This window comes from Antechinus flavipes, chromosome 3, assembly GCF_016432865.1.
Source record: "Antechinus flavipes isolate AdamAnt ecotype Samford, QLD, Australia chromosome 3, AdamAnt_v2, whole genome shotgun sequence".
Classification (NCBI taxonomy): Eukaryota; Metazoa; Chordata; class Mammalia; order Dasyuromorphia; family Dasyuridae; genus Antechinus; species Antechinus flavipes.
Window position 1 is genome coordinate 367,846,546 of NC_067400.1, and position 14,252 is coordinate 367,860,797.

Sequence of the window (14,252 nt, forward strand, 5' to 3'; positions counted from 1 at the left end):
GCTTGCTATATATACTAATCTTTCCAATCTACTACCTTAGTCTTTAGTGTTGGAATCTTTACAAACTGCTAACTCATTAGAGTTGATAGATTATTGATCTGCTCTTACAAGATGTTTTGGGCCAGAACCTGAAACAAGGTACTAAGTAAAACTAATTGATACAATGCTTGTGTTTTCACTTTACTCATTGGAGTTCACATGTTTGAGAAATTTCAGGATTTAGTATGAGATATCTGAATTCACACCTTGAAGCTCTTAGGGCCAGAGAGCATTATGGGAGAAAACCCATAATCCTATTCTCTCAGAAGAGTCATATATAAGCCAGTGAAGAGTGATTCATTCGTGTATTTTCCACTTGGCTGGCTGGTAGCGGAAGAAGAGTTTTGAGAGGAATAAGCTACGAGTTGAGAATTGAGCGGGAGATTGAAAAGGCTCTCTGTGGTGGCTGGGCTCCTGCACTTCTCCCACTGAGACCAAGCTGGTGTGAAAGACTCACCAGAAAGCTAGCCGAGCCCCAAGTGAAGGAGACAAGAGATTCATTCCATCTTTGTGCTGGCTGGAGGCTGAAGAAAGCAGAGGCAGAGACTGAAGGACAAAACCTTTAGATTTGGAGACATTCTTGGAACCAAGCAGAGAGATAGGTCTCTAAGAATCTAGCTATCCAGGCCCAAGGAAAGAGACAAGACTTGGACGGAGAAATAAACGTTTGTATTTTTACCAGCTGGCTGCATTTGGGGTAATTATTGATCTGAACTGATACTAAGGCTGCCTCCAAGAAAACCTCCCCCGAGAAATCTGCTCTCTCTCCCAGAGAAGAACCATTTTTATATTATTTTAAAGAAGAACAAGAACTCCAACACTTTAGTTCTAAAATTATGATTAAATACTTTCTGTTAATTGCTCCTGTAAAGGATATGGCATGGTATTCTTGTACTGTTGAGCCCTGGATAATAAGTCATAGCCACCCCTCCCCCTATTCCTTGCAATTAGGACTAGGAAAATTGATATTAGAAGAAAGCCCAGGAAAACCTTGAAGGACCCCCACCTCAAAGTCTTCAGTTTTCTACCTTCTTATCTTAATCCCTATTCTGTCAGGTTTAATGATCCTTTCCTGGAATTATGCTTTGTCCGGCCTCCCAGTGTCCTTGCCCCTCTTATTTGCCTTTGTTTCCTCTAAAGATAACAACAGATGCAAGAAGATGTTAGGATAAAATGGTATGCTCAGGTTATTTATTCTGTTTGCAAACCCTAATTGGCTAAGAAAACCCTACATACATTCTCTGCCTCTGTTTGACTTCACTGAGTGTTTTGGACTATAATCCCATTTGGTCAGGTAGTTTATTACCTCTCCACATTAAAATTAAAACCAGTCTCTACTCGAACAGTACTTCACACATCCTAGTAATTGTGCCCCTTTTGTTTAATAGATTCTTATGTTTAGTTTTGTGCTATTTTAGAATGTGAGTTCCTTGAGGACATATATTATTCTTTGCTTTTGCATTACATCTTTTTTTAATGTCTTTTGATTCATGCACAAATTGGATTCTTCAATAGTCATCATTGTTCAGTGGCAGGAAAGTCAAGACAACTGATGCTAACTGGAGATGCAGTAGATTACTGTGGTGTCTTTGATGTCTCACCAAGCTCTAAGTACTCCACAGCACCCTCTTCACCTACCTTCATGACTTCCTATAAAGTAAGTATGAGAGCAATATTAACAGCTAACCCAAAAAGCTCAGGGCAGAAAACAATCTGTTAGAACAAGTTTTTCTCATCCATCAATCCCACCAGGGCAAGTCTTCATCTGCTTGGGGATGGACACCCTCTTAACTCACCATAGAGTTTGAGACCTTTGGCTACCCTGGTTTAACACAGATTAACCTGGGTTAGTCTGTCTGCTGAAAAGGTTTTTCTGGTTGTGGCTGCTCTGAATGCTACAGCTTCTTAGAGCCACAGATAAGAGTTAGTTGGATCAAGTGGACACCAAAGGTGGAAAGCTATCCAGTAAAGAACTTGGCAGCCGTCTTCCAGAGGTACTAGTCTTCCCTAAATAAGTCCTACATCCCCTGTATTATATCTTTAGCACTCAGCACAGTGCTTGGTAGAGTATAAAGGTTAATTATTTCCCCCCAATCATCATTTAGACAATCAGCATCAAAATATTTCTCAGAAAATATAATTAGGATTTTTCAAAAATAGGAAGCATAACTAAAAAGTCTCCTTTTTCCTCGTTTGACTTCCAGTGAACCAAATTCAAATACATTTTAAAACTTTAGAAAATCTCTTGAATTGAGAGAACAGCTCTAACATATGCGTCTTTCTACTGAGTCAGTATGAAGGAAAGTATTGAGTAGTTATCTAATGGATGAGCACAATGTTGACAGCCAAACCAGAAAGCTCAGGCTAGAAACATTTGCTTTTAGCTTAACAAAAGATTTTACAAGTGAATTCTGTGGATCATTGAATCAAATTTCCCATTTACCTGAGTTATATACTTATGGTCTACATAGACAAATTATTTTTATAGGTTTTAATACATTTGAGGTTATTTGGATTATCTTCACAATGTCTGAAGTAATTAGGTTTTAATATTACAAACTATTGAAATACTTTCAAGATTATTCTGTATTCTCTCTCAAAGTATTCAACCAAGGATGACATATTTTCTTCTTCTTTCTTGCTTATACCTATCAATAGCAGAGCACTGGATTAGCAGTCCTTTTTATTTATTAGTCTTCAAAAACATGTCCATGTTTAATTTGGGAATATTTCACTTGCTGCTCAAAATATGAAATATATTAAAGAGTTATGCAGATTTATCTTTCACAAGATTCCTCAGAGCTTCTCTTTACCCCTATAAAAGTCAGGTATGATAATTCCTTCTATAATTTTTCGATTAATTTAAGATATGGATATGTGATTTCATTAACATAGGGATTTTATGGTTTAAAAAAAAAACCTGCTAATGTAGGTTAGCAACTTTTCACATATTTTAGTCTTACAGCATTTACTATGAAAGTAAATGACTTTCTTAGGGCCACATAGCTAGTATATATCAAAGGCTGGACTTGAAAACCCAGATTTTCATGGCCCCAAGACCAGTTCTATCTCTATGATGATACTTTGCTTCTAAAGCAATACATTTGCAGAAATTAAATTGCTTTAAATAAGGTCAACAAAATTCAACAACCACTATTTCTAGATCATCAAAATGATAATAAGTATCCAGGGACCCTAAGGAGACTATACTACTGGTTGTATAGGGTTCCTGATGCTAAGCTAGCTTTTTACAAAACTCCTTGTTAATTTAATTCAATGATAAATTTAAGTGAGAAATAAATATACAAAAAGGAAGAAGAAAATCATGTAAACTGCAGCAAATAGCTCATTTCTAGGTTCAAAATGAATTAAATTTGAACCTATTTATCTCTCACAGTATATTATGGGCCAGTGTCAGGATAGCACAGATGCACACCTCATGTGTAGCTCAGAAAGACATCTGAAAAGAGGGAGAAAAGCAGTTTCAAGTGGGAAGTATCAGAGACTAATGCACTACTAAGGAGCTGAAATTTTGAAAAGTATTGGGACAAAGAAAAAAGAATCCTCAGATGTACTTTCTCCCCCATTACTCCATTAGCACACAAAGAAAAGAGTCATTCCAGGGAATAACCATAACATATAATCTGAAATGGAAAATAAAATAGGGCAGAAATAAAGAAAGCTATTCCTAAGTGGCTAAAAGGAAAAAAAAAAAGAGGAATAGCAGGTAAACAGCGAACCTAGAAGTGGCCAAGCATCTTTCATAAACTGGAAATGTTTGGGGTAAGAGAAAATGATTAGACTATTATATAGTCTTCTGGTTCTCAAGTATTTACCCTCTTTTTTCCCACTGGTACTGCTATCACCTGGTGAATACCTCTTTGACTCCTGCTTACGCTATTTTAATAGCTACTCTTGGATCTCCCTGACTAAAGTTTCTATTTAATCATTTCTATTTTTCTCTATTCTAGAATAAAAAAAAAATAAATCCTCTGTTTGATTATTAAAGAACTTTATAAGCTAGTCCCTTCTTACCTAGCTAATCTTTAATATCTTCTTTGCCTCTTTGTATTCTGAGAGCCAATGACCTGGGCCACCTTGCTGTTCTTCATATGGAATATTCCTGCTCCAAGAATGTTTACTAACTATCTCTCACGATAAAAATTGTCTCATCTTTGCTTCTTAGCTTTCCTGACTTCCTTCAAGTCTCATCTAAAGTTCACTTTCTGAAAGAAATCTTTCCAACTTCTCCTTAATCTAAGAACTTTCCTTTGCAGACACTTCCCCCCATTTTATATATCTTGATTAGATTTTGTACATATATAGTTGTTACATGTTTTGTCCCCCATTAGATGGTGAGTTCCTTGAGGATTGTTTTGTGTCTTTGTTTTTTGACTTTTTATTTTTAGCACTTTTAATAGAGTACCTGACAGAAAGAAGAGATTTAATAAATGCTAGTTGAATAATTGACTGACCATGTGACCATAGTATAGATTTAAGAAATAAGATGTAAAAAATAGCTGTTACTATAATTATCCATTTAAGCCAAAGGTATTAGGAATTTACGAGGCATTTCTCTTCAGTAATACTGAAAGAAGAACAACAAAAATAATTCAGAAAGTTCAGAAGAATCTATGAATCTAATTAAGAAAACAAAATTTAAGCCACTTCTAATTAAATACTATAGAGGAATATTCTTTCAGTCTTATAGGGATACAGAATTTTTGGTGGCTATCATCAAGTCTATATAGTCACTGTAAGGCTGGGAGAGATTATATTTATTTCAAGATTACAAAGAATCATTTGCCCCTAATTCATAGGTCACCATTTTCCCATAATTGGACTGGTATTTGACTTTTACAATTATCCTGATTGTTCTTGCAAAACCAAAACAAAGTGAATATGCTTTCTCCTGAAACATTTGGAATATGTATTCTTTAATATCTTAAATTAAAAACACTATTCATTGTTTGTGGCAGCCTTCTTTGTAGTGGCCAGAAACTGGAAACTAAGTGGATATCCATCAATTGGAGAATGGTTGAATAAATTGTGGTATATGAATATTATGGAATATTATTTTTCTATAAGAAATGACCAGCAGGATGATTTCAGAAAGGCCTGGAGAGACTTACATGAACTGATACTGAGTGAAATGAACAGGACCAGAAGATCATTATATACTTCAACAACAATACTATATGATGATCAATTCTGATGGACCTGGCCATCTTCAGCAATGAGATGAACTACATCAGTTCCAATAGAGCAATAATAAACTGAACCAGCTACACGCAGGGAAAGAACTCTGGGAGATGACTATGAACCACTACATAGAATTCCCAATCCCTCTATTTTTGTCCACCTGCATTTTTCATTTCCTTCACAGGCTAATTGTACACTATTTTAAAGTCTGATTCTTTTTGTACAGCAAAATAACTGTTATGACATGTATACATATATTGTATTTAACTTATACTTTAACATATTTAACATGTATTAGTCAACCTGCCATCTGGGGGAAGGGGTGATGGCAAGGAAGGGAAAAGTTGGAACAAAAGGTTTTGCAATTGTCAATGCTAAAAAATTACCCATGCATATATCTTGTAAATAAAAAGCTATAATTAAAAAAAAAAAAAAGAAAAACACTATTCGGAAAGCTTGAATTAAATTACATGATGATTTCCTCAACAATCTACTTCTCTCTGTATTCAAAAAAGGGGGAAAAGGTGGTAAGTGAATAAAAGTACCAAACCCAGAATGACACTTGAGCATCTTGAAGATAATGTACAGATCTATCAGAACTTCTAGGTTTGGAATTACTTGTATTTTTTTTAAAAGCAGAAACAATTCTTTAACATTAGGAAGAAAAAAAAAAGATTTCTGCATCTGAGAATGAAGAGCCCAAGCCAGAAAAAGCTATTGCATAAAATAATAGTATTCATAAGGGAAAAATAAAAAAAAAAGTCTTGGAAATGTTACTTTTTCTCCCCTCACCACTTAGGCATCTAGTAGAAGCCCTGCAAGGTTTAACAAAACAAGATTTATTTTGACATACCGTTGATAAGGATAGTCTATAAATATTCTAAAGCACTTAGTTTGAAAATTGAGAAGGTGTGGTAATTATTATTATTTGGACTCCAGCTCTATGACCCTGGGCTTTTTTTTTCTCTTTTGTAACCAAAAAATGATTGCAATATGGCTAGAGGTTACTAGGACTCTGTATCAAAAGAAGTATTCTCAAGCTTTAGTGCCCTTAGCCAATCAAGTCCTAGGAGCAAAAAGCCTAATTATTGTTTTCATCACTCCATGCCTTGAAGGATTTAACCCTTTTATTTCTGGGATTGTGACCCAGGGAACCACAACGATGATGAATTGCCTGAAATGTGACCCACTATATTAAGCTGGGTGCTCCAGCTTATGTCTCTATCATTTTCTCAACAACAATTTTTTTCTTGTGGACCTTGTAAATTTCCCACCATCCCCATTGGCTCACCTCCAGGTTCTGAAACAATCATGAAATCAATACAATCATCAACCCTACTAGAAAGTATCAATATAACTCCTTAGTCTCTATTTAGAATCACTTTAAGTTTCCAAACCAAAATAACCTTCCTTGGCTACCATTTCCCTGTGGCTTATATCTCCCATCAAATTAAAGTTCCTTGAGAGAATGAACCATCTTCTGCATACATCCATCCCCACACTCTCAAACTCTGCTTTTTTTTTTTTTTTTTTTTTTTTTTTTTTTTTTGAATCCCAGATGCTTACTACAATTCTTGGTATACAGTTAGCACATGCCTTTTTTCATAAATACAACTAACTGCATATGATACTCATAGACAATATATAGAAAACCATTAAAAATAGTAAGTACGACCTCATTCTCTGGGATGAATAGCATAGATAACTAGATAGCAAGGCAACCTTTTCTGTCAGAAGTGGAAACAGATTAATTTGGGGTTGGTTCAATAGTTTTTTCATCCCATTTTTGTTACCCCACTTGGGGTTCTCTTGCCAAAGATACAGGAGTGTTTTGCCATTTCTTTCTTCAGCTGATTTTTACAAATTGAAGAAATGAGGCAAAGAGAGGTAAGTGACTTTCCCAGGGTCATATAGCTAATAAATGTCTGAGGTCAGATTTATTTATTTATTTATTTTTTTTTTAAATTTTTATTTAATAATTACTTTATATTGACACTCGTTTCTGTTCCGATTTTTTTTCCCTCCCTCCCTCCACCCCCTCCCCTAGATGGCAAGCAGTTCTTTATATGTTGGATATGTTGCAGTATATCCTAGATACAATATATGTTTGCAGAACCGAACAGTTCTCTTGTTGCGTAGGGAGAATTGGATTCAGAAGGTATAAATAACCCGGGAAGAAAAACAAAAATGCAGATAGTTCACATTCGTTTCCCAGTGTTCTTTCTTTGGGTGTAGCTGCTTTTGTCGGTCATTTATCAATTGAAACTCAGGTCTCTTTGTCAAAGAAATCTACTTCCATCAAAATATGTCCTCATACAATATCGTTGTCGAAGTGTATAATGATCTCCTGGTTCTGCTCATTTCACTTAGCATCAGTTCATGTAAGTCTCTCCAAAACTCTCTGTATTCATCCTGCTGGTCATTTCTTACAGAACAATAATATTCCATAACATTCATATACCACAATTTACCCAGCCATTCTCCAATTGATGGGCATCCATTCATTTTCCAGTTTCTAGCCACTACAAACAGGGCTGCTACAAACATTTTGGCACATACAGGTCCCTTTCCCTTCTTTAGTATTTCTTTGGGATATAAGCCCAATAGAAACACTGCTGGATCAAAGTGTATGCACAATTTGATAATTTTTTAGGCATAATTCCAGATTGCTCTCCAGAATGGTTGGATTCGTTCACAACTCCACAAACAATGCATTAGTATCCCAGTTTTCCCGCATCCCCTCCAACATTCATCATTATTTTTTCCTGTCATCTTAGCCAATCTGACAGGTGTGTAGTGGTATCTCAGAGTTGTCTTAATTTGCATTTCTCTGATCAATAATGATTTGGAATACTCTTTCATATGAGTGGTAATAGTTTCAATTTCATCCTCTGAAAATTGTCTGTTCATATCCTTTGACCATTTATCAATTGGAGAATGGCTTGATTTCTTATAAATTTGAGTCAGTTCTCTATATATTTTGGAAATGAGGCCTTTATCAGAACCTTTAACTGTGAAAATGTTTTCCCAGTTTGTTGCTTCCCTTCTAATCTTGTTTGCATTAGTTTTATTTGTACAAAGGCTTTTTAATTTGATGTAATCAAAATTTTCTATTTTGTGATCAGTAATGGTCTCTAGTTCATCTTTGGTCACAAATTTCTTTCTCCTGAGGTCAGATTTAAACCCATGAATAGGAATTTTTCTGACTCCAGGTTCAGCATTCTATTCACTGTGCTCCCCAGCTGTCCTAGATTAATTTTAGATTTATTCAAAAATAAAAGGACTTTTATTTTGTTGTTTTGATATTTTGGTGGGTGTAGAAACTTAGAAGATGGGAAATTATTATTGGGGGAGTAATAGATAAACACATTCAAGAAGGGAAAGATACAACAGAAGAGGATAACGGGTTGAAGGAATTGCTAATGGAATGCAAGTGGAGGTGGTAGGAATAGACATAGGTGCTGAAAATATGATCTGATTTTCTTACTGAGTATCCCCACATGATCTCTATTAAGTGAGCCATTTCTTTCAAAATGCAATGCGTACTACTAGCAACTCTGAATGTTTTTTACAGATTAAAATAAAAATCTCTATTTCCACAAAATGACTAACCTTCTTTGGTACAATTTGCTTTGGTTTCATCACTGAAGTCTCCACAGTCATTGTCACCATCACATGCCCAGTGTTCTGGAATACACCTGCCACTGGAGCATCTGAACTGATTATCAGAGCATGAGTGAATGCAACTCATTTCATCACTCCCATCACCACAGTCATCATCTAGAAATAGGCATGTGCAATGTTAAACTTATAATAAAAGATGGTGTAACCATCTCAAAGTTTATATCAAAATACAGAAAATTCATTAAGTGTAAACTTGTCCTAATTGATCTACAATTGATGAGATCAATCTTAAGTTCATCTTTCTCTACATATAAGTAGAAACAGCAAAATTATACAGTCATCATGGTACATATTTTATACCTGATAAGATCTGACTAATGAATGAAATGATTTCATACATGATGTTCTGCCCCAGTTTCCCTGACTTATTCTGCCTCAGTTTCCCTGAATTTTTCTGCTTCAGTCTCCCTGGTGGCAACCTCCCTTCCTAGCCATTAGAACTGAGATAATTAGGGCTGCTGAGCTCTGGCCACCAGCATTCCAAAGAGTCATAAGACATTAGATGGCTTATCTCAGCTGTTTGGGCATATTTTTCTGGTCTCAGATAGTATCTCCTAGCTTCTTCCCAACTTATCATAATTTATGATCCTTCCTTCTTTACCCCCAACCTGTCAGAACTGAATCTATGGGTCCTGACCACTGCTCACCAGTGCTCTGCCTCCCCCACCCCCGACCCCTTACCTTTGCTTCCCTGATCATTGAAGCCCTATAAAAGTCTCTGGAATCCCTTGCTCCTTGTTGGATGCTTTGAGACAAGAGTTCCATCCACCCAACTGGGGTCAACATGGGTCCTATTTTGCCCTCACTCCAAACTCTGCCTCTAATAAAATATTAAAAATCTCTAATTTCTATCTTGCCTCAGTTTCTCCAGCATTACAATGAAGCATAAAATAACTAAAAAAAAAAAAAGAGTAGAGGGTGAAGTGGTAAATGTTTTGGCAAAATTGGCATATAAATAAGTGATCATCCCTGCTCAGCACTTTTTCTACCTATTCTTATCCTACTTTTTCTCTGACATTTACACACTGAATCTAAAGAAACTTTTTCCACTCTTCCCTCTCCATTCTCTCCAGGGTTTAAACTCAACTTACTAATTCTGCATATGTTTGCACATATCTACAGATATACATATGTAAAACATGTATATTTATAGGTATATATGTGTATATGTGTGTTTTTGTATATATTTATATATGGAAGCTGAATCATGAATGGTTAGTTTATACTATTATCTAAAACTATTATCTAAAACCAATTAACAATTTTTTTAAAAAATCAGCTTAAAGTAAAAAATAATTATGAAAGAAATAACTTAAATTGTAAATTTTCAATTCTATTTATATAATTCACTTTTAAATTCATTTTCTATACATTGCAACAAAGCATTCCCATTTCAGTATAAGAATAAAACAGTTTTGGGGTTTGTAAATCATGACTTGTAAAATGACTATTGAAAGAGTCTGAATGATTGAGATAATTTCCTCAATAGAACCCTTCACTTTATGTTTACATTTAGTCTATTTACATATAACCTTATATATGGGAGATGGGAAGGAATTTATAAAATTACCCTTATGGGGCAAATGCTCCTGTCTGTGACCTTTAAAGATGATCATATTGGTATAGTAGTTTCATCTCCCAGCATATGTCACAAATATTTTACTTATTCTTTCTAAAGGAAGATAGTCAGCTAGATAGCCAAATCCCCCATCAAATCAGATTATATGTTAAACATTTGGTACTTGCCTGAATCACAGTGCCATTTACTGCTAATGCATCTTCCATTTTTGCATATAAACTGAGTTAGTGGCTCACAGGTTGGGAATTCTGTGAAAGATATAGAAGTGTCCAATAGGAAATGTGTTAATGACTGTGCTGAATTTAATTTGTATCTCATTTACTAATGTGATCAGAGCCCCTCCCCAGAGTCTTCACAAAAGGCACAGAGGAATCATTACATCTATGACTGAAGTGCTGTAACTTCTGGAGCACGGAGGGCATACATAATTTTAACATCTTTTAAATGAATACTTTCCAGTGACTGAAAGGCAAGGAGAATCATTTGTTGAAGGACAGACAGGAACTGTTGTATTACTAGCAAAACGGTAATAGTACCAGTAGACTCGACCTATAATAAATGAAAAACAGCTGAATGGAGCTCTCTGCTCTGGTACTTTGAAACATTGTGCATATGTTTTAAAAAGAAAAGGCCTTGCCTGAATATAGATAGGCAAAGTAGGGGAATATCAAAACTAAGACTGCTGCTGTGGGTTACTAACTCCATCAGATAAATTTGGAAGAAAAATAATCATACCAGCTACTTAAACAGAAGGGAAAATTTCAACTGAATTCTAATTCTGCCATACCACTAAATCCTACCAAATGCATTATATGTCAGGGTTACAAGTGTAGAAAAATTTGAATTGCTATGGTACATTGAAAGAATCACATTTGAAACATGCTACTTTATGATAACAACAACAAAAAAAACACCCTAACTCCATTTAGTTTATGAAAATAAGTTCAGAAAGCAAAATAAGTATAGATGAGAAATGACATCTATAAATCTATATAAAATGAAAACTTTTTAGTGCTTCCCTTGAAACTAGAAAGCAAAATTCATTTTCACTGATGAAAATTAAACATGAAAACTATTACTTTTTTATATATCGTATCAAAGCAATGAAGTAATTATATATATAATATATATATATACTTCCATAATATCATGCAATCTTTGTCACCTTCAAGTAACAACAACAATAACAACAAAAAACTTTGGATGATAAGTAAAAACAGGAGGCACAGAAAATTTATTTTTGTGAAGACAAAATAAGGGGTCAAAAAGTGATAATGAAGAATGGAAAAGCAAAGCAAGCTCACCAATACAAATATTTTAAGCATCTTCATAACTTGGAAATAAGAATGGAAAAGAGAAAAGTATAACAAATCAGTCCAACAATTAAGGATATGAAGACCAAGGTTATTGTAGGAAGGCCAGATAGGATAAAAAGAGAAAAATCATCAGAGAAACATAATTACCAAACACATTTCATCCAAGGTTCTCCAAATAATTTACTAATATTCCCCAGGAGTCAGTTTTATTATTCCCATTTCATATATATAGAACATAATTCACACAGAGTTTAAATGACTGATTCAACACCAGCTCCTTTTGACTCCCTGAGGAGCACTCACAGAACCATAAATCCTAAAACATAAGAGTTCATTTAAAAGACATTAGCAAAACAACTTTTACTCTATCTACCAATTGCCAAGAGAGATTGGCATATTAGATCAGATAATCTCTGTCCTTTAGTCTCTTAATAAGTGTTTATTATATAAAATTGATTCAACCAGCTGACCACTGTAACAAATGACATTTTGTCCAAGGATATTGCTTTCCTCCCTACTACCATGGCTCCTGGCACCCTCCAAGGTTGTTAAAAGTTATATTTTAATGAATTAGTTTTTATAGAATGAATGTACCTTATAGTATTATGTGGCATAAGAGCAGAGAAAAAAGATCCCCTAATCTTACCATTTTAAAGAAAATAAAATGAACAGAGTTCTGTAGGAATTATGTGGTTTGTCCAAGATATAAATTAATTAATCTAGTCAGGATTAGAACCTTGGTCTTGTGCATCCATATTTACTCTTCTATTAATGACTGTGATCACTTTTTCAATTTATTTTGATCTACTATCACTGAACTCAGCTAAAACTTTGTTTTATCTTCATTATCTATAATTATTACTAATTATGTATTATTCTATATATTATGAAAATATGTTTTACTATGATTATAATATCTAATATTATCTATGAAATTACCACCCCAATGAGGATAAAAATTTACCTATTTTATTGACTATATTCAAAATAATATTTCTTCCTAATTTTATTTTGTTTATATCTGTCCAAACTTAAGAGTTATCTTCTGATACTTGCATTTTGACATTTGGTAAATAAATTTGCATTGAAAAAGGTAGTTTCTTCCTAAGTTACAGATTTCCATCATATTTTCTCAAAATTTTTTTCCTTTTCTTTTTTTTATATAACACTCTCTTAATCATATAGTATCCTATTTTCAGATTATATATATACATACATACATAAACATATATATATATCCTTTTAGAGGTGTTAAATAGTAATAAATGCAACATTTTAGGGATAAATATGTACTATAAGGATAGGCTAATAATAGTGTCAAAGAATCACAAAATCAAAAGAATCTCAAAAGTGATCTACTCCAATGACAACTTAAAGTATGAATCCCTCTAAGCATTCTCAGCAGAGCCAGCCAGGTGGTGCAGTGGATAAAATGTTAGCTCTAGAGTAGGAAGATTAACCTTCCTGACTTCAAATCTGGCCTCCAATCTAGCTATGTTATCCTGTAAAGTCACTTAATCCTGTTTACCTCATAATTACCTTATAATTTCAAAAAGGCAATGGCAAACCATTCCAGTATCTCTGCCAAGAAAAGCCCAAATGGGGTCATGAAAAATTGTATATGATTGAATATAAACAAATATACTAAGCAAGTAGACATTACATATTCTACTTAAAGATCTCAATTAGTTCTTTGTTTCCAATACCTTTTTTAATAATGTACAACTTATTCTTGGTCTTCTTTGTTTACTGGATTTTTGTCTTCAGAAAATACTTTATAGTGATTCTTAAATACTCTTTCTGTATTATCCCTCATGAGGTAAAAAGTGACAAAATAAATTGCAATTACATATTTTTCTAGTGGTAAGATAATAAAAGTTTGGAGTGAAGGAATGTAGCTTCTATAGAGTAATAAGTTTAACACCAGTTCTTTATAACATGGTAATCTAAAAAATATATATAGTGAAGTTTTTTAGATAGGGAAGTAGTGTTCACTACAGTAATCTTTCTCTCTCTCTCTTCCCGCCTCTTTCTCTCTCCCTTCCTTCCTTCCTTCCTTCTTTCTTTCCTCTTCTTCTTCTGAACCTCCTTCCTTATTAATTGAATAGTGAAGACATACTATTCAGACATTCTGGTATTTAGTTTTGATTATGTCTGATGTATTCTACAACAAAAAAAATACATTTTCTAATTAATCAGTGGGATTGTATCTTCCTTCTCAAATCATAATTAAAACAATGGAAGTTTATATAGAGTGTCTGTATTTCTCCATGATGCCATCATTTGAACCAATGAAAATATAGAAAAAAAGAGATTTAGTACATGTTTGTACAGGCTTTGGATAGTCCACAAAATAGTGATATTCTTACTAAGTTTTCAAAGTAGCATAGAATAATACAAAGGGCAAAGTGGGGTTGTTAAGCACAGGCACA

The 14,252-nt window shown here is 34.1% G+C and overlaps 1 protein-coding gene across 1 annotated transcript in view; it reads right to left on the reverse strand.

Annotated features, from left to right (window-relative positions):
- Window positions 1-14,252, reverse strand: part of LRP1B (LDL receptor related protein 1B) — a 2,056,943-nt gene that overhangs the window by 894,056 nt on the left and 1,148,635 nt on the right. Inside the window, exons 19-20 of the mRNA XM_051990638.1 lie at window positions 10,672-10,752; window positions 8,854-9,021 (exon numbers count right to left, since the gene is read on the reverse strand). Of these exons, the coding sequence (XP_051846598.1) occupies window positions 8,854-9,021; window positions 10,672-10,752 (249 nt within the window). The remainder of the gene's footprint in view (window positions 1-8,853; window positions 9,022-10,671; window positions 10,753-14,252) is intronic.